Source organism: Osmia lignaria, chromosome 13 (assembly GCF_051020975.1).
Source record: "Osmia lignaria lignaria isolate PbOS001 chromosome 13, iyOsmLign1, whole genome shotgun sequence".
Lineage (NCBI taxonomy): Eukaryota > Metazoa > Arthropoda > Insecta > Hymenoptera > Megachilidae > Osmia > Osmia lignaria.
Window position 1 is genome coordinate 3,540,223 of NC_135044.1, and position 20,764 is coordinate 3,560,986.

Here is a 20,764-nt window from a genome sequence, read left to right on the forward strand (position 1 = left end):
GGAACGACGCAGCGACGCGATACAGCCGACTATTATTGGCGGACCGGCGAGCACGAGCGAAGAATTCCAACGCGTAGCGTTATCGTCCCTTGGACGAAACGGCACCGTCATCACCGTCATCACCGTCCCGAGGACTGCGTTGACCATTTCACTAGAATGTCGCCGAACTCTTCCTTCGAGCGAAACCAATTTTTTATATCTAATTAACAAATCACTATACATACTACCTTTCATTTATTTTTTTCTTTGCTGCCATCAAAATTCCATGGTTCGAGGAACGTTGAAAGAAAGAAAAAGAAATACCATCGGGTTCTTCTTCGTCCAAGCACGACTTAATTATCCTGCACCGGCACGGTGTCACCGTTCGAGCGTACAATAACGTCGTACCGTTTCTCTTCTGTTTTTTCATTCACAAAAGCAACCATTCTTCGCGTTCTGCCATGTGTCGTCGACGATGAAAAGAGATGAACGGAACGGAGCACGAAGTGACAGAGAGCCGAGAAGGTATAGAGAAAGGTACAGAGTGAAATGTCTTTTGCTAGGAACGCACTTTATTTTCCAAATGGCTCCTCTCTGTTCCCGGGACCAGAAAGGTTCAGCGAGAAAGTCAACCGAGGGCATTGTCGAGACGGCTCGTCGATATTTCTCCTCGACCATGGAGATTCCAGGATGAAGTCGATTTTGTTCCACGCGAATTTATGCGCATTCTGTCCTCGAAACTCTAGTTCCAACCAACTTTCCCCGGTAATCTCGACGCGAGCTACAATGGCACACAGAAGTGCTCGTCGGTTTGATATACTGATAGGGATTAAGGGGAAGGATCAGAAAAATATTATTTTATACAAAAAACATGTGGTCTATTTTCTTAAATTCAATCTAAATCAAGCCGTGGTAACTCAATGGCGTTCACGATGCAATAAACAGCCACGGTTCTTAGTCTACCACAAAGGGTAGTTGGAACTCGAGGAACGCTTAATTTCCGGATCCATCCGAGGGACGAGAAGTCGTGCGCAACGGCGAGGCCGATTCGCGAGACACGCTGGCGGATTTTGAGACGAGAGGAACCGAGCGGTAATCAATTGGACGTAGCCAAGAAGAGAAGACGAGCGAGGCGGCTAAGACTGCGTGTAAATCATCCGGACAAAGCCGCTTAACGATCCGACAAAGGGTCCCGCGCGCGATCCTCGTCCACGAATTATAGAATCGGGAATACGCACCCTCCTCTTCGCCCTTTCTCATCCTTTTTTTTTCCTTCTTTCCTGAAACGTCCGTGGTAGTTTCACGCGGCGTATCGTCCGGCTGCGTTTCAGTCGACCGAATATTACGAAATTTATAGCCATTGGCAGCTTTGTCCTCCGGATAGAACAAATCTTCGAGCCTTGGGTCCCCGTCGCGGATCCGCCGATTTCGCGATTCCTCCTCGCAACCGAGACGAATCGGTCTCGCACAGATTTATTAGAAACGGTTGGTGAAGAAATAGGAATAATAGGAATTTCTAGAATCAAACAGGAATTCACAGGAGCGAATATTTTTTCTTAAATGAACACTACATTTTTTGTTTCAAGAAATAATTTATTCAATAGAAATTAACATCACAATGTATAATAGCAATAATTTTTAACACCAATAAGAATTCTTTATTTCAACATTGTTCTCATTATGTGTAATCGATGCACACAGTTGCAAAGGGCAGCTGTTCTGCATGTTGCGTTCAACCGCAGGCGAATTATATTTGAGTCCTGCAAAATGCAACAAGGAGACAACTCGCAGAACTTTCTCTAAGAGATAATTAATTTTCGAACCTTACAGACAACGTACACGGTCTCAAAGCATCTTGTCATTAAATGTTGCAGGTGGTGAGTTCGATGGACGCGATGAAGTACTCGATGGAGGCAGACAAGTATCGTGCCGCGTACATGCCACCAAGTACATTAGCGATGAGCATGTACTCCGACCCGAAGTACCTGGACTCGAATCCAAAGTCATACTTGGATCGCAGCTATCTGGACTCGGCGAAGGCGTACTTCGAACAGTCCAAGTTGTACATGGATCAGAAACCAACGATAAGCGACTACAACCGACCCAGCTACGAGCACAAGCTCTACGACGAATCCAGTCCTGGTAGCGTGGTGGGTGGTGGTGGACCGACGAGGTCGCCTGCCGCAGAGTCACCAGACATGAACAAACAACACGAACGAACCGAGCAAGGTTCGTCCAGTGCTAGTTCGACCTCGACTTCGTCGGCTGCTAGTCCTGGGGCAAGTTTACCAGCCTATTATCCTGGTCCAGTGCAAACGAGCGGTCTTTTAGGACCTCAGATGAGCCAGTACAGTGGATACCAAACTGCTCCTCCGCCTGGTAACGAATCCTTCAGGCGACCGCTCACTGTCATCTTCTGACCCGATAGAACGTAGCTCTGATCCATCTTTGAGCAACAGATGCCCTGAATTTAGTCCGAGAGTAGCGTGTTCTGAAGACGTTTCACGGTGGGACGGATGTGGATGGTGTTGTTAAGACAGAGAGGTTCGCTGTGGTGGAATGTTTGAAAATGATTCGGAAAAGTTTTTGAGGTTTTGGAAAGTGGAAGAAAAGGTGACGCTGTTGTTGAAATTTTTACCAATGATTTTCCGCAAGATTACAAGGAGAATCACGAAAGATACGAAAAATTTGTTTAAATAAATTGAAAAAGGAGCTCCAAAAGTTTAAACAATACTCGTCAAGAACTACAATAAAGAAAATGAAAAACAATTTCTCTGAATAAATTACACAGAACACTAGAATCATGCAGTTACACAAAAATGAAAATGAAAACAGAGATATATTCAAAACAAATTCAGGAATCATCGAATCTTCCAGTGTTATCTGTCAGTATACAAACCTCGAGCCATAGGACGAGAACCTCTCGATGTACACCAAATGAAAGAACCATGAAGAGACCAAACCGACCCGAAGGAACATGTCCACCTGCAAATCGAAGACGTGGACAGGGCCAGCAATGCTGGTGCAGGTCGTTGAAAGCGACAACGAACGTCGATACTCTCCGCGTTCCAACTATCTCCAAGCGCGTCGAGTTAATCGACGCGACGATTATTTATCAGACATAGTTTCCCGTCGCTTAAGACGGCATAACGAAGAATTGTACATAGTCCCTGTGTAAATAGTGTAGCAAGGATTATTATCACCGTACGACGCCCGAAAACGGTTTTCCTTCGCCCTTGTTCCCGACCAGTTTCGCCCCTTCACCTAATCCAGGATCCACGAAACCGTGTTCAAGAGGAGCACGACGATTCCAGGGCGTACCTTCCTTCTTCCTTCACAGACATGCTGCCTCCGACCACAGAAAGCACAGTAAGTCCATACATTCCTTTCTATTTCCTTTCGCGTTTATGCTTGCAACGATGTGAATCAAAATTCCGAATCTCCTTGAGCAATAAACTAACACGTTTCGGAGTGTACTGTCTATACACGACACACCTGGTGCGTCCTGTACTACCTGCACACGACGCACCGGATGCGTCTTGGATTATAGTACCATATCTTAACAGTGTATCGTTTGTGCATTAACACACATGGTACAAAACTTTGAAAAACATTTATACGTAGATATTTACTCGTTATTTTCAACAAATTGAGAAGCAACAAGGATTAAATAAATTATTGTATACGGCACGAGTGTAACTCGTGTTTCCTGTATTTGTATCGTGATTCGCACGAGTATGACTCGATGTTACAAATCAAAGGATTAATCAATGTTACATGTTGTTATTCTAATCTGTTGCAAGTGTGCTCGCGACTGACGATCACGATAAAAGCCTCAGTTGATCCTTTTTTGACTAATCAAAGTAGCAGGACGATGGTGTTCAACGGAACCAGGTAAATAATAAGGAGAACGCGTTTTCCCGTGCGATCGTTCGATTCGTAATCGCTGTACATAGATCCCTCCCGTTTCCGTTGAAAAAATATTTTGCCTCCTGTTTCGATGTTTTCCCGATTCTCGTACTTCTCAACGCGAACGATCGTTCGTCTCGATCTCGTCCCCTGTCCTTCGAGACGGCAACGCTCGTTTCCCCTCGATTATAGCTAATGTTTCTCATCCCTCGTTCTCGATATTCAGCTATTTATTATCGACGTTTCTTTTTTCCTGTCGCGAGTTGATCATCGAAGGAGTTTCGAGATTATCGAGAATCGCGTTAAAATATCCTTTCCCATTCGCTGTTGCATTTCTTATTTTCTTTTCTTCCTCGCTGTTTTCGTTTGTTCCCACAAAGAGAGTACATAGTACTCTCCTGGTTGGTTTTTCGTTGTTTTCGTTCGTTTTGTTGATCGATTTCTTGAAAATAAGAGTGAAAGAGAGAGAGAGAGAGCTTTTAAGGACGTTTCGCGAGAGAACAGAGATTATATTATAAACGATAGGAGGTGTGAGCATAGCGAAGAAGAGGATCGCTCTCGTGAAACGTCCACGACCCGCTGTAAGACGTGTAACCTTTGTATTTGTATCGTTACGATAAATCTTAAATCTATACCCGATTATTCGAGTATTACGAAGTTTCAAGCGGCAGAAAAAAAGTAATCTATAAATATTGTACTGTAAGTGAGAAAGCAAAATAAACGTTAAGTATTATCCTTCGAAAAGTGATCGAACCACCGTGTAATCGCTCAGACGACTTCCCGACTTTTCTCGTTTCTTTACATTTCGGTTTGTTTCTTTGTTTCTGACAAATAAGAGGTCAGCAATCTTTTCTCATTTATCGAATGAAACAAGTGAACCAAATATACTTGATCTTTTAGACGAGATACCTACTCCTGTTTCCAAGGCATCCAAAATCTTATCATTACGTTAACAATTTTTGGACCCAAAATTTAAGAAGAAATCAAGCTATTGGACCAAATCTTATCATTACGTTAACAATTTTTGGACCCAAAATTTAAGAAGAAATCAAGCTATTGGACAAAATCCTATCATTACCTTAAAAATTTTTGGACTTAAAAGTTGAAGAAGATTATATGGACATAAGATTGAAGATAATAACAAGCTGTTAGTCAAGCTATTTGTTACCACAATTTATACAGCAAAGTAAGAAAAAAAAGATTATCATACACGGTAGCAGTCGAAAGATAATGAGACGTCTGTCGCAAGAACAGTGATCAACCAGCTTATGCACGCCTCTCGTCACGACAAACCGACAATTTTCACCGTCGTTATCCACTCGGGTTGCCCGCCATTGTTTCTGATCTCTGAAGGGCCATTATGTTGTCGTTTACTCGCAGCGAAGGGACGACACACGCTAGCTGCTTACCCACGGACCGGAGAAGAGCCGTTGGATGAGATGCTGGCTACCTTCTCATTAAATCCATTATAGCGAGTGAGCAACGATGAAGTCGAGACGAACGGGAGGCCGTCAGTTGAGTCTCTTCTGGGTTAGACAGATCGTTTAGGTGAAATCTAAATCATCCTGCGGGGATCCTGAGCGGACGTTCAACCGGGCTGCACCGTTCCTGCCAACCTCTCACGACTTCATTAGTACCTGCTGACTTTGGAATGCCCCGTGTAGAGAACCTACGCTTGACCGAGGTGTTAGGCGTTTGTTTTTTATGCCCTTCCTAATTTCTGGCTCACTGAACAAGCAAAGAGAGACACGCGATAAGCTTTCATAGTAATAGCTTTTGTTTACGATGGGTCGTTTCAACCATTCTTTGAGTTACCAAATTTAGGGCCATTATTTTGTTCAAGTATCATTTTACTGGAAATTAATTTGTTTTACTTGCTATTAATAATAGTGTATCTATATGAAATTTTTAACACTACGTGTCGTTATTGCGTGAAACAAGGCACATGGTCATTAAAGTCCATCGTCCAGAAATGAACAAACCAGAACGTCATCGTTCGAAGAACAGTGGTAGAATTATCTCCTTTTTCTGCTCGTCGATCGATGGTAATTGTCTAGAAATTCGGCTAGCAACTTGGAACGCGAACCGACTCGTAATTTAATTACTAATTATACGTCCTGTCAGTCGGTGGATCGAAGCCGAACCGACAGGAGGTCGCGTCTCTTCATCATCGTTCAAAAGACGTTACAGACGTTTTCTCATTAAATTCATTATAGAGCGACGAGCAATCTACTACGGGCTGAACGAGTGGCTTTCGCCGGTTGCCTTGAATCACTTAACCGGAATGTAAATCGGTCGTGTAGCTAGATGTTCCTCCTCCACCCCCATGGCTTCATTAGCGTAGCTCAGGTCGTTGGAAATATTCGAGGCTGCAAGCAGCTGCCTCTCGTACGGTATCTCCTGTTCCCTCTGCTCGCGCGACTCTACTTCCGGTCGATGATTTTTCTGCAACCGGGATTCCGAACGTTTAAAGGATTAATTACTGTTTCGAGATCGAGTCGGTCGGGGAGAAATGGGGGGTTGTTTCATTGCTCGTGGTAGAGAAGAGGCATAGGGCTCGATGAAAATTCATAATCGCCGTCGCGTTAATTCGAAACGTAATTAAAATACATTGGTAGCAAATTGAAAGGAACAACATTCGTTTAGGAAAAAATACAGGATTTAGCTTCAAGAGTTCGTGAAATATTTTAACCGAGTATTTTATGCTATTTAATATGAGGTGTAGGAGCTTTCAATATAAATAATCAGCGATGTTTTAAATGAAATTTTTTAACTTTCAAAGATACTGAATAAATTGTAGTAATTTTAGTTAATGTTACTTTGATACTTTGCGAAAAGTATAAAAGTAATTCTACTTGTCTTATCATCGAATATTCTATTGCATCCCTTCACCAGTTTTACGTACAGCATTTTTTTGCTAAAGACCGAGCCCAGAATTCATTGGCAAAGTATTTTCATTCGCTCCTGGAGCAGCCAACGCCCAAAGCCAACAAAGGTGCGCCCCTTTTTCTCGCGTAATTCTTTGATTGGCGATTCGCGGTGGCTGAAGTGCACGTTTTACACGAACGATCCCGATCCCACCGGTATAATTAATCATTGTTCAGAAAGGCTGACGGAAATCTCCAACTAGTCCTCGATCGAGTCGATCGTTTACTTCCTTCGCGCTTCTCTTTTCTGCGATTTCTTTTAACGTGCCACGTACTGCCAGACATTACATCCACTTGATGGTGTAGAAGTTGGTAAATAAAATGGTGTGCTGGTTTCTTCATTCTATTTTTTACCTCCAGCTTTTTCTATTCAGAGTTTTGCGAATCAAGCGTATTTAGAAAAATCATCTATACCAAATTTAGTATTTAGCTTAGGGTGTCTTCAGCAATTAACAAAATTATTATTTTGTTTAAATTTCAAAATCAACCGATATGTGGAAATACGTTATGGTTAAATAATAATAGATAAGAAACATGTAAGTACATTATAAAAAGAATATCGAAACGAATGATATTGAATCATAAATAATTCAATAACGTTTAACAGAAACCATTAAATTTCGAAATAGCATATTAACGTCGCGACCGAGAGCGAAGTGTTTTTATCTTTCCGACTAATTTGCATATGCCTGCATTCGTGTTCGCATGCGAGTATGTTGAACTTGCAGTTTACGAAGGCGTCGCCCGGGGCACGTGCGTGACAATTCGAGTTAAGTAAAGACCGTGAACCATCCGTGAAAATGGGTGTCAATGGCCGCGAATTTCAACGTTCACCTGATTCAAAAGGAAATCCCATTATTCGTTGACAGAACAAAAAATCAGCCCGATTGAAATTCCCTGCTTTTGTATGAAATTTCACCGTGCAACGCTTTTTAACCACGCTGTTCTTCTGCTCGCTTTATTATTTCCCCCTTCCTTATTTCTTTTAATCGTAACACAAGGAAATCGTATTTCTTGGAAAGGTATTCAATCAGTATTTCTTACTCCGTATCAAAGGATCATTTGATCTCTTACACAATAGTTGTTTTAATTACAATTGAAAATGGAAGAGTTAGTGGTACTTGGAAAATGATTAAAGCGAAACAATTAAAGTTCTATTTAGTTTTATTTTAAAACTTTCAATGATCTAAAAATGGGGTAAAGGTGATCCATGAACCTCTTCCGCGATAGTTTTTCGTCGAAAGCAGCAGCTAGTGAATTTCTCATTTTCCACGCGGCAGGCGAGATACACCGGCTGGATAAAACGTAGAAGCTTTGTTGCCGGGAATTCCAGGCCATCGAGAAGCCTGCACGCCGGTTTCGGTGTATGTAAATTAGCCGGTGGTCTATTCACACCCGTACACCTGGTCGTGGCCTCCCGCTGCACTCGCGCTCGTACGCAGCGGTGGGATTCGAGCCGCCTCGAAATGCTTCCAGTTTTTGACCCAACTCGAAACTGTAAGTTTCCAGGAAACGAACCGTGGAATTAAATTTGAAAATCTGAAAAAGAAACGATAGAAAAATTCCCAATATTCCAAGAATCTAAATTCAGAATTAAATATATTTGAAAATTCTTTTAAGCAATTTTCAAAAAAGCTATAAAAGGCCTCGATGAGCAGCTGCAAGACGAAGTAGTTTCAATGAAAATTAATAATGAAAGACGAGATGAATCTGATCGGTCCACGATTTTCGATTCGTTTCACCATGATCAAAGAGGATTTCTAATCCTCTAGTACAATGAGTACCGTTCTCCAGCAACTAGAATCAATTCCATCGATCGTATCGAATGAAATCTATCGCTACTTAGGTGGGTCCTTTTCCACACACGTGTCGCGTTTAACCATGGATCTAGAAGTTGCGCGTCGATGGGTGAACCTGCTGCATTGTGCAGCTGCATTCCATGGTAGTCTCCTCGAGTTAGCCTCCTATCCTCCAGTTTCCCTTTTGATTCGCTGCCTACCTCCGCATCCTTCCATATCTTAATTCGGTGTCCATTTAGATGTAAATTAATGTTTCGAAAAGAAATTTACCCCCTAGATTTACGAGACGATTAGGCTCGTTTTTATCGAGCTAGAAGCAGAACCTGGCGTTATTTTAACGGGCGGATTAACGCGCGAAGAAATGGGATTAATAAAATATCGATGATTTCGCGTAAAAAAATTGATGGATACTTTTTTTTTCAGATATTATTCAGGGGATTTATTTAATTTATTTCCGAGATCTCGGTTTCTCAACATCAAATTCAATTCCTTTTTCAAAATTTCACTCACTCCATAAATTTATTATTACTTTTATCACGATTCGTATAACATATTTTATTTCTCGTATTTTCGCACAGTTCAACGTTTCTATAGGAAGTTTTTTTCGCCTGTCGGCTCGATTATTGATCGCCGTTCTGTCGCGTAAACGATCGATCGTCGAGTCGATTACCTAGTGACTCATCCTCCGAGGATCCTTCGAGGGATGAAGGATTGAAAAGTAAGGACCGATCGGTCGCACGTGACCGTTCAACGATCTGGCTCCATTAACTCGAAATAACTTGAGAATCCATGTCGAATTTGCGAAAGGGTAATCAAGAATTCATAGTTACATCAGAGATGGATTATTTACTTGAAAATTCATAAGACATCTTGTGTCATCGAATAAACATTCTGTTTGCTGTAACAGGTATTGTTATACAGGGATTGGACAACACGATAGGAACACTTGTTACAGATGCACGTTTCTTTTATAAACGCGTTTCGAACAATTATAGTCGTCTATTATAACCATTGTATTAAAAATTATAAAACAGACGATTACGATGGATCATTATTGTATAATAATTTGACTCGTATTTGCGCAGTATCATAAGGCAAATAGAATTCTGCAATTAGACTTAAACTTAGCTCGTCTTGAAAACATAAATAGTAACTTTAGTTTTCTTGTATTTGCTGTGTTTAAAAATATAAAATGATTCTTCTTCGAAAAATATCTTCTAGGTTCTACTTTATATTTTTCATCGAGAATATAATGGTGAAAGAAAATCTTTAACACAAGTTGATTGATAAAATTGCAGAAAGCACAGGATGGATCTCAATCTTCCCTTATAGTGTTGACTAAACAATATGTATCTTCTGTCGATCCGGCAACATACTCGCGGTTGTTTGAAAGTACAGGTGGTCCTAGGAGGCAATTTCGGTGCCGGAATCCCCGACAATCGAGTATCGTTAAACGCTGGTTTCGATCGTCATCCCAGCAGTTCCGTTTCTTTAGCGGGCGGCCTCGTTTTGTGTTCTCTCCCGCGCCCTATAATGACAGCCCAACCCCCCTCTGTCTCTCTCTTTCTCATTCGATTCTCGGCTGGTTTCCTTCTCGTTCGTTCATTTTCTTCGAGCCGATCGTGACTCTGCGTTACGATTGTTCGATGTTCGATCGCTCCCAGGTGGCCGTCGGCTACGAACGATACGCGTTTACGCGATTACACCCGGTACATTCGTGAAGAAAGACACCGGGCCTCCGAATTTTCGTTCGCGTTTCCTCCTCTCACCGGGTAATGAAACACCGGAATAGACAGAGAAGCATTTTTCTACCTCGCGCGAAACTAATTTCTCGTTTCTTCTCCTTTTCACCGGCACGTCGTTGAAAGAACAGAACGAGAACATTGTCGGCCAGACGGCGGAGAGTGAAAGATATTGTTAAGAAATGAAACACATTGTTTCGATGAGATATAATGAAAGGCGGGAGTTTAGAGATTTTGTAATAAATTTCAGTTCGATCCGAATGTTTCAAGCATTCGGAACGAAAGAAAAAATCGATCACGACGGCAGACAGATCTCCAACGTCGATCGAACGTTAATTTACCAAGCGTGATTCCATCGATCGGCTATCAATATTATATCGGGGCCCTTCTCATTGTGGCCCCAGGGCAGAAACAGAAGCTCATTTTCGCGGTACAACAAAAGGCTCGGCAGCGAACGTGACCGGGCGAGAAGCGAGCGATTCTTCTGCGTTTCGAATTGTCCGGCCGACGAATTTGATTACGGCTTCTGAGGGTGCCGGTAGAGATGGGTGACGCGGCAACAATCATTGTAGATCGTTTAATAAGTCCCAGTGGGTGTCTAGCAGGGGCCACCGGTGTTATTCGAGAGGCTTTCATTTCACCCCGAGACAAGCGGAATCCGAAAATCAACGGGCAACGCTTCAAAGTACCGACAGAACTGATCGATCGGCTATCGATTTTTAATTTCGGTCGACTGGGCTGAATTAAAAATTAGTAAATATTTTCTCATGGTTTAATTGAAAATTTTTGGGACATTTGAAGGGTTAAAATCCGTAATATCAAGTTTCGCTTTATTTTAAAGCGATGCTCTTCAAGTTGCACAAAATTAAGAAAAATACCGTGTGCTATGAAAAAGATTTAAAAGGTCCGAGATTGAAAGCGAGTGTCCATCGATCGGCAAAGTGGCAGAACGATCTTCTGGAAGACGGTTCTCCACGAATCGCTTGGATGTCCCCGAAAATCCACCCCACACCCGTTCCTAGTTTTGCATTATCCCCATTACTGCTGATTCACACGTTCTCCTTTGTGAGCTTTGTGAACCACGACAATGCGGACGGGTCTCTTCTTCGTCTCTTTTTCTCGCGCTTAGAAAACACGAATGGCCCGTAAGAGCGATCCGGATGACAAACGACGGGTCCAGCGTAGCCCATCGACCAGATATAATATGCGTCTTCGTCCTGGATCCTTTCGTCCTTCGCGGACTCCTCTTTTTGTCTTGCCATCGCGCGTCTGGACCCTCGAATTAATTGCAATTAGCGACGTTTGTGGCCGGACGGGGTGGCTGGTAGTCCCAAAGCGACGATATAATTTATGAATTAACCCCTCGAACAACGGTGACCCAGACGAAAAACTTTCATACGTTTCTCTTGGTATTTTTATTTAAAAAAAAAAAACAAATTTCTTTTGCATGGCTAAGGGAGCTTCATCCCCTAATTTCCATCGGTTCTGCGTAATCGAAGAAACGAAACGAATGAAAGGCGACTAATATCTGGAAATTCGAGCTCCGCTTCAGGCTCGCAGTTAATTTTCATCGTTGATCCGGTTGATATCGAGTCGCGCTCGCGGATTCCTGCACGAGCTGACGAGTGTTAATGACGTTTATTGGAAATCCGGCGTGCTCGAGGTGCTGCTACGCGAACTAAGTAGCTGTATAGAGCCCGTTGAACCGAGGCAATCGATATCTCTATGGCACTGGCGGATGCAAAAGGGTCTTTACTGATTAATGAACGCAGCCGGCGAACCTATTCGCGCGCTACATCCATCCTCGATTCGCTCGTTCTTCGCGTTCTGCTGAACAATCTTTCGATCGGTTTCACCCGCTTATTCCCTCTACCCTTTACTCTCCCTCTCTCTTTCTCTCTCTCGAGCCGTGTTTTTTGTCGCTTCGTCCCTTTCTAATGAGTCCCCGAACAATAGCGGAGCCTCGTTCAGACGTTCACGGGATTTCTGAAACGTTAACTTCGTTTTTCCGCTCCGAAAGAGGCTCTAACGGCTCTTTTATCACCGATCGGCCCTGTTTCACGAGGAAACTTCGAAAGATTCAAATTTGATACCGATTCGAATCATCGAGAAAGTATCAAAAGTATTTCTTACTGGAAATTGAAAAGAAAAGACAATTTGAAATTTACCGGCTTCGCATAATCGATTATTCAATCGTTACTGAGAAGGGTTGATCGTTAAAATCCAATCACGCGTGTCGAAGCATTGAGAAATCCGGGTTGCCTTCTTTTCGCACAAAAGCGAAATAAATCCCGAGGCAACGGAGAACGGATTGTTTATCCGAAGAATCGCGACCCCTTCTGTCGGAAAAGGGTTCCTCTCGGCTAAAGAAGAAAATAATATTCTGCCTGACGGTGCACCTTGCAACCCTAAACCCCGTTTCGTTTTCTATCTTCGACACATATTCAGAGCAACGAATAAGAAAGAAAAGAATCGATCGTGGCCAGGGGGTTGTCATTGATCGAAACAGAATCATCGAGCATTTTTTTTTTTTCATCGTAACAATGAAATTCGACTGAGAAAAGGGCACCCGGTCGTGCAAGTAGCGCCACGTTCTACTTCCTTCTGTTCCCCAGAAACGAAGTTGAAATTCTTTTTCTTTTCTAAAAACCATCCTATTTTCAAATTAGATTAGTATATGCAAGTGCTTTATTGCCACTTACATTGATCTAATTTACACGTTTGAAACTCGCAGCCTTTCGTTTTCTTTCCCCTTTTTAGCGAAGCGAATGACCGCGTTTAACGACAGAAACATGCTCGGATTATTCGCCTCCCCTGATCTCTCGCTTCCCCAAAGCCCCCCCTGCTATTTCTCCGTTTTTCACTTATAAACAATTTTCAACCAGTGAAACGACGAACAAGTCAAAGGAAACACGCCGAGTGGAGCGTACACGAGTTCCCTTAGCTTCGTGCTAATGCACGTGTGACTCGCGATAACGAGCCCGAGCGCGTTATTAGCTGGAAATTCTAATGAAACCCTGTCGAACACGGGGTTAACAGGCGGAGAATGGGGTAGACGGGGGTGGAAGCAGGGTTTGGGGTACGCCGACAGGTTAGAATAACCAGCTCGTAGCGATTCTTTGGTTTATACCGAATACTGAACAAGTTTCGTGAAACGTTTCAGGGGAAAATGACGACAGAAATGTTTGCTAATCACTCTCATTTTATTGTACAGAATCTTACAAAATGAAACGGTCAAAGTTTCTATCATATTTGAAGATGATATCGTGGAAAATTAATTGATCATATTTTATTTTTATTTTATATTCATGCAAAATTTGTGTAATAGAATCGGAAACTAGTATCGAGTAACTTTAACTTCACTGTCACTGTAAACAGTTAAATCCTTAGAAAAAAAAATTGTATATTATCGATGATGATCGGCGATAAAGATGGGAATAGTCGTACCTATCGATCGAACCTGTAGGGTAGAGATCGTTTGTTCGTCTTTCCTCTAATCCGCGTTTTTATCGAGCGATGCGCTCGCGTGTATGCAGCCAGCAAGCACAATGTGTTCTTTAATTCTCCACTTTCGTGGCCGACGCTGGAATCTCATAAATCGACCGAAAATTCCCACCGGGGGTATCCCTGGCCGCCTCGTGGACGTAAATTACCAGCTTATTTCCGCGGACACACCACCACCATCGTCACACACTGGACACTGCTCGGTTGGATGAATAAAAATATTTATACCGAGGCCGCGTGCACTCGGACACTAAATTAAATCTCTCCTTCTCTTCTTATCTTCCGTTTCTCCGTCGCTTCGCTACCCTTTGCGAGCCACCCGTTCACTTCGTCTTTAATTCTCTCCTCTCGCTTCCATGCAATCGGACTCCTTTAATTTCCTTTTCTTCACTTCATATTCTGTTAAAGGTGCAACGGATCCCCTTTTCTGTTCCATTTCTTTTTCACCTGGGACAAGGTTGATTTCTTTAGACCATCGGTGTCAAGTAATAATTGGAATAATTTAAACGCTATTAGAATCTTCTACTCTATTGCGTGAAACAAATTTTCAATAAGTCTTTGCCTTCTCATTTATTTTATTTCTTTTGTTTTTAATAATTCCAGTACCTACCTACGTGACATTGATAAAATTTTAAAAATAATGATTCCAACGAACTGTTGATATTGAAATCTGAAAATTCCTCTCAAACGGAATCGACCACCGTGTACATCGTCTGGCGATGGTGGTACGGGACACCATGAGGCACCTGTAGCACGTAATGGCCACTTGGAAAGAATTATATAGAGGTGCGATAAGGGCGCGCGTCACGCCGTGTTAATTCTCGTGGAGCGAACGAGCAGCTTGTACGATATTACGCGACCTGGGGGATACGTTTTCGATAGATTTCGTGGATACCTGGAGGGCGTACCGGACCGGTCACGGGATACGCGATAAATTAGCGTTATTTCAATAAATTAGGTTGGCCACGAAACCTGCTGAACCCTTCGGGGCCAGGGAGCGGCTAACCCGTGCAACGACCGATTCCACTGCTTCTTTCTGGATGCCCTTTTCAATACTTTCAACGCATAGTTATGGAATATTTATTTTTAAATATGGAACTCTGTTTTCACAAAGCGATTTCAAACGGAAGGCTTTTTGTGTCAATTAAAACTGCCAAAGTAAAGAATTAACACTGAAACTGCCAAAGGGATGAAAATGACTTGTTTCAGGTTTCTTATTTTAAATTATGAAATTTATGACATTGTTTCATAATTGAAATTTGTGTTACCTTTAACCCTTCTAAGGATTTCTACGTTTGTTTTTAATTTACTTAATTTCCATTCGTTTCTTCGTAATCCCATGAAACCTCAGAAATACGAGCTGCTGTTTATTCGAGAACAGTGCCACCCTCTTTGCTTATAAGTTATATGGATGCTCCAAGAGGAGTGGAATTTCATTGTTCAAACGACACGCATTACGACAAGCCCCGCGTTCGTCGAGGTGGAGTGCAACGACGAAAAGAAAGGGGGAAAAAAGGAAGGAAAACAGGGACGAAAATTCGGAATTTTACCCTCTCTGAGTCGTCTCGTGGCGCAACGGTTAGAGGGGTAAGGGGTTGCGAGCAAAGTTGCAGCGGTGCGTGCACATAATGCACGTTTTTCCGGGACGACGAGAAATTCCTGTTGCCCTTCTCGCCGATTCTCCCTTTTTTCTCGTGCCTCAGCCAAGTCGTGCAAAATCCCCTGTTCAGCCGCTGTTTTCAGCCCGTTGTTTCCTTTCATCAGCCTCTTCCTTCCTTCCTTCCTTCCTTTCTTTATTTCGTTGCTCGATTTTTCGTGCGCGCAGTTGCGAGAAGACGTATTCGAAAAAACATCATGCTCATGGCTGAAATAGATATACCTCTCATTTTTTCCTTCGAACAAACTAAACATCGTTATGCTCGTTGATATTCAACAAATAATAATTTCCAATCTAAACAAGTACTATTAAAAGAAAAAAACATTAGAACACTCTGTTCATTCTAATATTATTTCTATGTCGTTATCGAGGACATCAGTGTGGAACAATGTTGAATCCCGCTGACGAAAACGGCTTGAATCGGGGTATAATGTTCAATGTGTAATAACGAGCCATTGTGATTCTGTAGACGAAAGAAAAGTTGAGTATAGAAAGCAATTAGGGAAACAATTCCGTGGATTTGCAGGCTGCTCCGTCTATTACGATTGTTTAAGAAAAAGCCACGGAAGGAAACAGAGACCTTATAGGGGAGGGCGTGTTTTTCAACGATCGCCGAGTGTGTATATATATAAAATAAAAAGAAGCATTTTTTCCAGAATATAATAATAATAATAATTAAACGAGATCGGCACAATGGCCGCGTTCAGGTTGCGCGAATGTTGCCGCCCTTCGAACACGAGCATTGTATCGCATCGTGTATTGTGATTCTAGAATTCGTGATTTATTATGGAAATACGCTCGCGTTGGAATTGTTAAGGGAGAGTGTAGTTTACGTTTTCAAATGGGAGAACGCGGGTGTATGGTGAATGGGCGAATGAAAAGAAAAATGCTTGATCGACATCGACGATTCGACGTGTATTCGCGCGGTTCGTGTGCATGTTCTTTCGATGCTTGAAACGAGACCTTTCTTGAATGGCTACCTTTTAAGCGTTTCATATGAAAACGAGAATAATACGTGTACATTTAATAATGCTTTTTGTATTGCTTTACAGTTTTTGATAAATGACGATGGATTCTGTGCCGACGACGCGTTATTGTGCGAAAGAACTCCTGTTCTTTAGACGTTCACCGTGAAAGAGTATTTAAAAACATAATACTTTAGTTGAAATTTATACCTCGGTACCTTTTAATCTTCGAATCGATCTACTTGATATTCTTAAAAATTTCGATTAATATCAAACAAGGGATGGAGAGAAATATCAATTTTCTAATTTCTATATATACACCCTCTGTTAGAGAATTCATTCTGGAAGATGATCTCCTAAAATGTTCCTCGAGATTCGAAGGAAACCCGGGGAACAAGAGGAGCATCCATCGCGGGGCAAGCTCGACACCTTCGCCACAAGCAGAAAGAGCATCCCCTCTACCCTCGTTCGACTTATTAAGTTGAAAAGTTGTACGGTACACCCCCGTACCCCTTGGCGCGTTGCCGAGGCAGGGGCTGAAGTTGCCTGGTTGGCCGCCTTATCGCTGCTTCGCTTTCAATTTATTACCACTCGGCAAATAATTACCGACAAGAGGAGCGGCGACGTCTCCTCTCTTCTCCTCTCCGTTTCTCTTCTCTTCTCTTCGCTCGTCGGCGCGGCGTTTTCGAATAACGGTACGCGGCAGCTCGCCTTATTGAGCCGGAGAATGTATTCAGCCGGCGGCTGAATCGTCCTAGAAGAAAGGGACAAGGCGAACGGAAGAGAGAGGAAAGTCATTCAGGTGCGAGTTAATAAAAAAGCATTTCGAGCGAGGCGAACGGATGCCAAGTGGCTGACTCTGCTCGAACGAGCTCGTTCACCCCCTATCACCCTCCCCCGTCCCGCTGTATAGAGATGTTCCTCTTCCTTGCTCACCGATGCGACCGCGACCGATATTTTTTTCCCCCTTGCTGCTCGCCCGGAACGTGAATCGAGTCGCGGGCAAAAGGACAGCCCCGGGTAACTGCTACGTAACCAGTCTGCCTGAATTTTCCTCCAAGGGAAACGTCGAGGAATTGAAAAATTCAGAGATCCGATGTTACGGATGAAGATTTCTTTTTTTCTCTTTTCCTCCTTTTTCTTTTTTGAATAACACCATGCAAAAATTTGAAAATTGACGAAACGAATAGCCCAATTGTCCGCGAAAGGGTTAAGAGACGCGTAGAGCCGCGGATCGTTCGAATTTTCCATACTTTTCCAAGCAGATCTCTTTGACGAACGATCGGTCAGTCGGAAAATTCGTTGAATGGAATTATTCTCTATCGAGCACGCGACAAACTTGGTCCCTTACACGCGATACTCGGCTGAGTGCGTCGATTTAAAGGAGAGAAACCCACCACGTGATACGAATCGGACTCAGCATCGCAGGCATCCAAGGGAGACGTGGTTTTGGCATGCAGATTCAATTCGCCTTTGTCTACCTTCCTGCACCCTTCTTCCCTATCTCTCTCTCTTCACCCCTTCGACACAGACGTCATTCTTCTCGCGACCAACCCTCGCTTGCTAGGTATTTTCAGAATAATTTTGCAAAAAATTTGTGGCTTTAATTGTAAAACACGAGTTTGAAATTTTTAAATTGCCTTTTTTTTAATAAACGAAGTACAGGTGATTCGTTTCTGATCAAAATACTATAAGTATCTTATAGTAGAATTTATTTTACATAAGCGCGAATGAATTTATTTCTCTAAATCCTTATGGAACACCTGATATTTGCAATTATTCAAACAGAAAGAAATATTAAAAACGTTCAGTCCAGCGAGCAAAACAGAATCAATCCAGCGAACGGTATAAATTCCCAGGCTTGTCTACATTTTTACCCCCCTCCGCGAGATACGATTGTGCGGGTAACAAGGGAGAACACGCTCGAAATCGCGTCGCAACGATGTAATTTTTCAATGTAACACAATCTCCCCACCCTGTGTTCCACCGCGTTCTTATTTCAATAGCTTTTGTCCCTGGCGTTCATGCGCATTGTCTCGAATCCACCGCCATCCCTCGCGCGGATCTGCATGCGCGAAACTCGAAGCCGATTGTATATAAAATAACATAAAATCTGTGTCGTGCATCAAACGAACAATTCGTCACGACAAACGACCATTGTCTCGTCGTAGTATTATGACGCGTTTGTTGTAAGCATATTCTTCCCTTACCCTTTCGTCTTATTGCACCCTCGTATCGACGTCTCTGCCCCCTTTTGGCAGGGGTACAATGGCTCGCCGCGTTATCAGAGGGCCGGCGTTAACGCAAACGAACCCATTTCCAGACACAAAGTCTTGCAAGGCGAACGGGGACATATTTGGCAGGGGAAAACCGCGTAAGAAAGGAATTATAGTCGTTAGGCTATGCGTAGGGTGAGAGAAAAGACGAAGAAGAAATTTTCACACTTAAGGATTTATTGTAAGTTCTGGTACCTTTGGTTCTAATTACAGTTTGAGAATTAAGTGGGAATTATTATGCAGATTAGATAGGTAGTTAACTGAGTACTTGCGAGAAAATTAATATCACAGACGATCCCTTTGGGGGCTACAAGTACTACAACATCAGAAGGTTCCTCAGGCTCTCCTCTTCATAGGTTCGTTCTTTTACCCCTACGTTCCCTTCTTTCCTCGCATTCTTCCTTTTCCACGCGAGAGAACGGCGAGCTTGATGTACAGCTTTATAAGCGACGAGATTTACATATTTTCTCGGTTTAAATAGCACCGCCGTAGCCGAAAACTGGCACGTGCACAGACCTCTCTACTTCTAAAGGCTCTGTCCTGTTGTCGAGCCACAGGAGCACCAGGGAGACGTGTAATTACCCATTATCCTGAACCGCCGACCATCCTTCCTACCACTTGCTCCCCGAAAGGGTGGCATTGCGTCACTAAGCTCCAGTTTAGAGACTGTCGTCGTCCTCCACCATCTTTTTTGCCTGCGGAATTTTTCCCTTCTTCTGATTATCCTTTGCTCGTGTTTTCTCAATTGTCTCGGCTCTTTTATGTCTATTAGTGCTTTCAAGATAGGGAAAAAATGAAATGTTTGGTCCTTTTTACAAAGGATGAATTTCTTAACAGAGGTCAACGTGGAATCTATGACACTTTTTAATATATCTAATAGAAAGTTTAATAGAATAGATAAAAGGATTTCGAAAGTTTTCGTTTAAAATTTCCAAGTATCCACAAAGACCATCGTTTGAAAAGTGCAAGAGGGAAGCTTAAAAATATACTTGCATCACATTTTCCATCCTTTCCCAAAGCCACTCGATTAGGGAGTTTACGAGACATTTGAGTCTCGAGCAGGATTCGCGAAGCAGAGAAACGTTCCATTCGCGACGCTCTGTCTCGACCAGCGAAGCGATCACAAGCGGAAAGTTCGATGTAACGACTGGCAGAAGCTTTCCGTGCTTCCAGCTTCCGGATCGTTTCCATGAGCGATTCGACTCGCGTGGTCGAAATTGGCTCTCAGCCCTGCATACCTTTCAACCGAACAAACGGGTCACAAAGTGTTTTCACGACTTAAGTTTCTTCAAAATTACGCTCATTGTGGACGAACCAAGATTTTCGTGATACTTTCATCGAATTAAAAACGCGACGACTTGCTTTCCTGGCAGAGGATATTAGGTTTCAAATATCGTGGCATTTGATTGTAAAATAAGCATTAAAATCTGAGGCAATTTTTATAATAACTCTCGACGACTCTATCACCCAGCCGCCTCTTTTTATGGGGTTGTAATTAAAAATTCTTGAGACCTAATTTTATTTCTGACTTTCTATTTCATCGTATGCCAACGTAAACCCTATTCTGCATAATTATCTAAGTATCTTTTATCGAATCCTCTGTTGCAATTCCTTTTTCTCGAACCCCCTTTATTTTCAACCGAATGGGGAAGAAGAAGATAGGGCGATTCCGGTCGTTTCGAAGTAAGTCGAGTCCCGCGACGATTTATGTCGGTTGTCGTAGATATAGCTCGTCCAGGAATAGGCATAAAGGTCCTCCCGCAGGACACGACGCGGGCCAGGACACTGTGCACGCCCGTGCACAGCCGTGTCGAGGATTAGGCGGTCCATGAATGGGAGAAAATGCGAATTGATACGGTCGTTAAGACGACCCTCCTTTGAACCATAGATCCGCATGAACGGTACGCGTGCAAAGGAACAGGGACACCACTTCAATGTGGGACCACTTTCGATCCTTTGCTCGTCCTTTTCCCTTTCTTTTTATACTTCTCGTTTTTAGAACTCAC

At 42.8% G+C, this 20,764-nt stretch overlaps 1 protein-coding gene across 4 annotated transcripts in view; it reads left to right on the forward strand.

The window, feature by feature from the left end:
• LOC117602310 (uncharacterized) overlaps positions 1-4,853 on the forward strand; it is a 91,058-nt gene extending 86,205 nt beyond the window's left edge. For 2 of the 4 annotated variants that reach the window (XM_034320160.2, XM_076691768.1), the window contains exon 5: positions 1,854-4,853. In XM_034320160.2, coding sequence (XP_034176051.1) covers positions 1,854-2,399 — 546 coding nt within the window. In that variant the 3' untranslated portion in view covers positions 2,400-4,853. The remainder of the gene's footprint in view (positions 1-1,853) is intronic. The other 2 variants (XM_076691767.1, XM_034320158.2) reach the window with 1 other exon arrangement.
• The last annotated feature ends 15,911 nt before the right edge of the window (positions 4,854-20,764 follow it).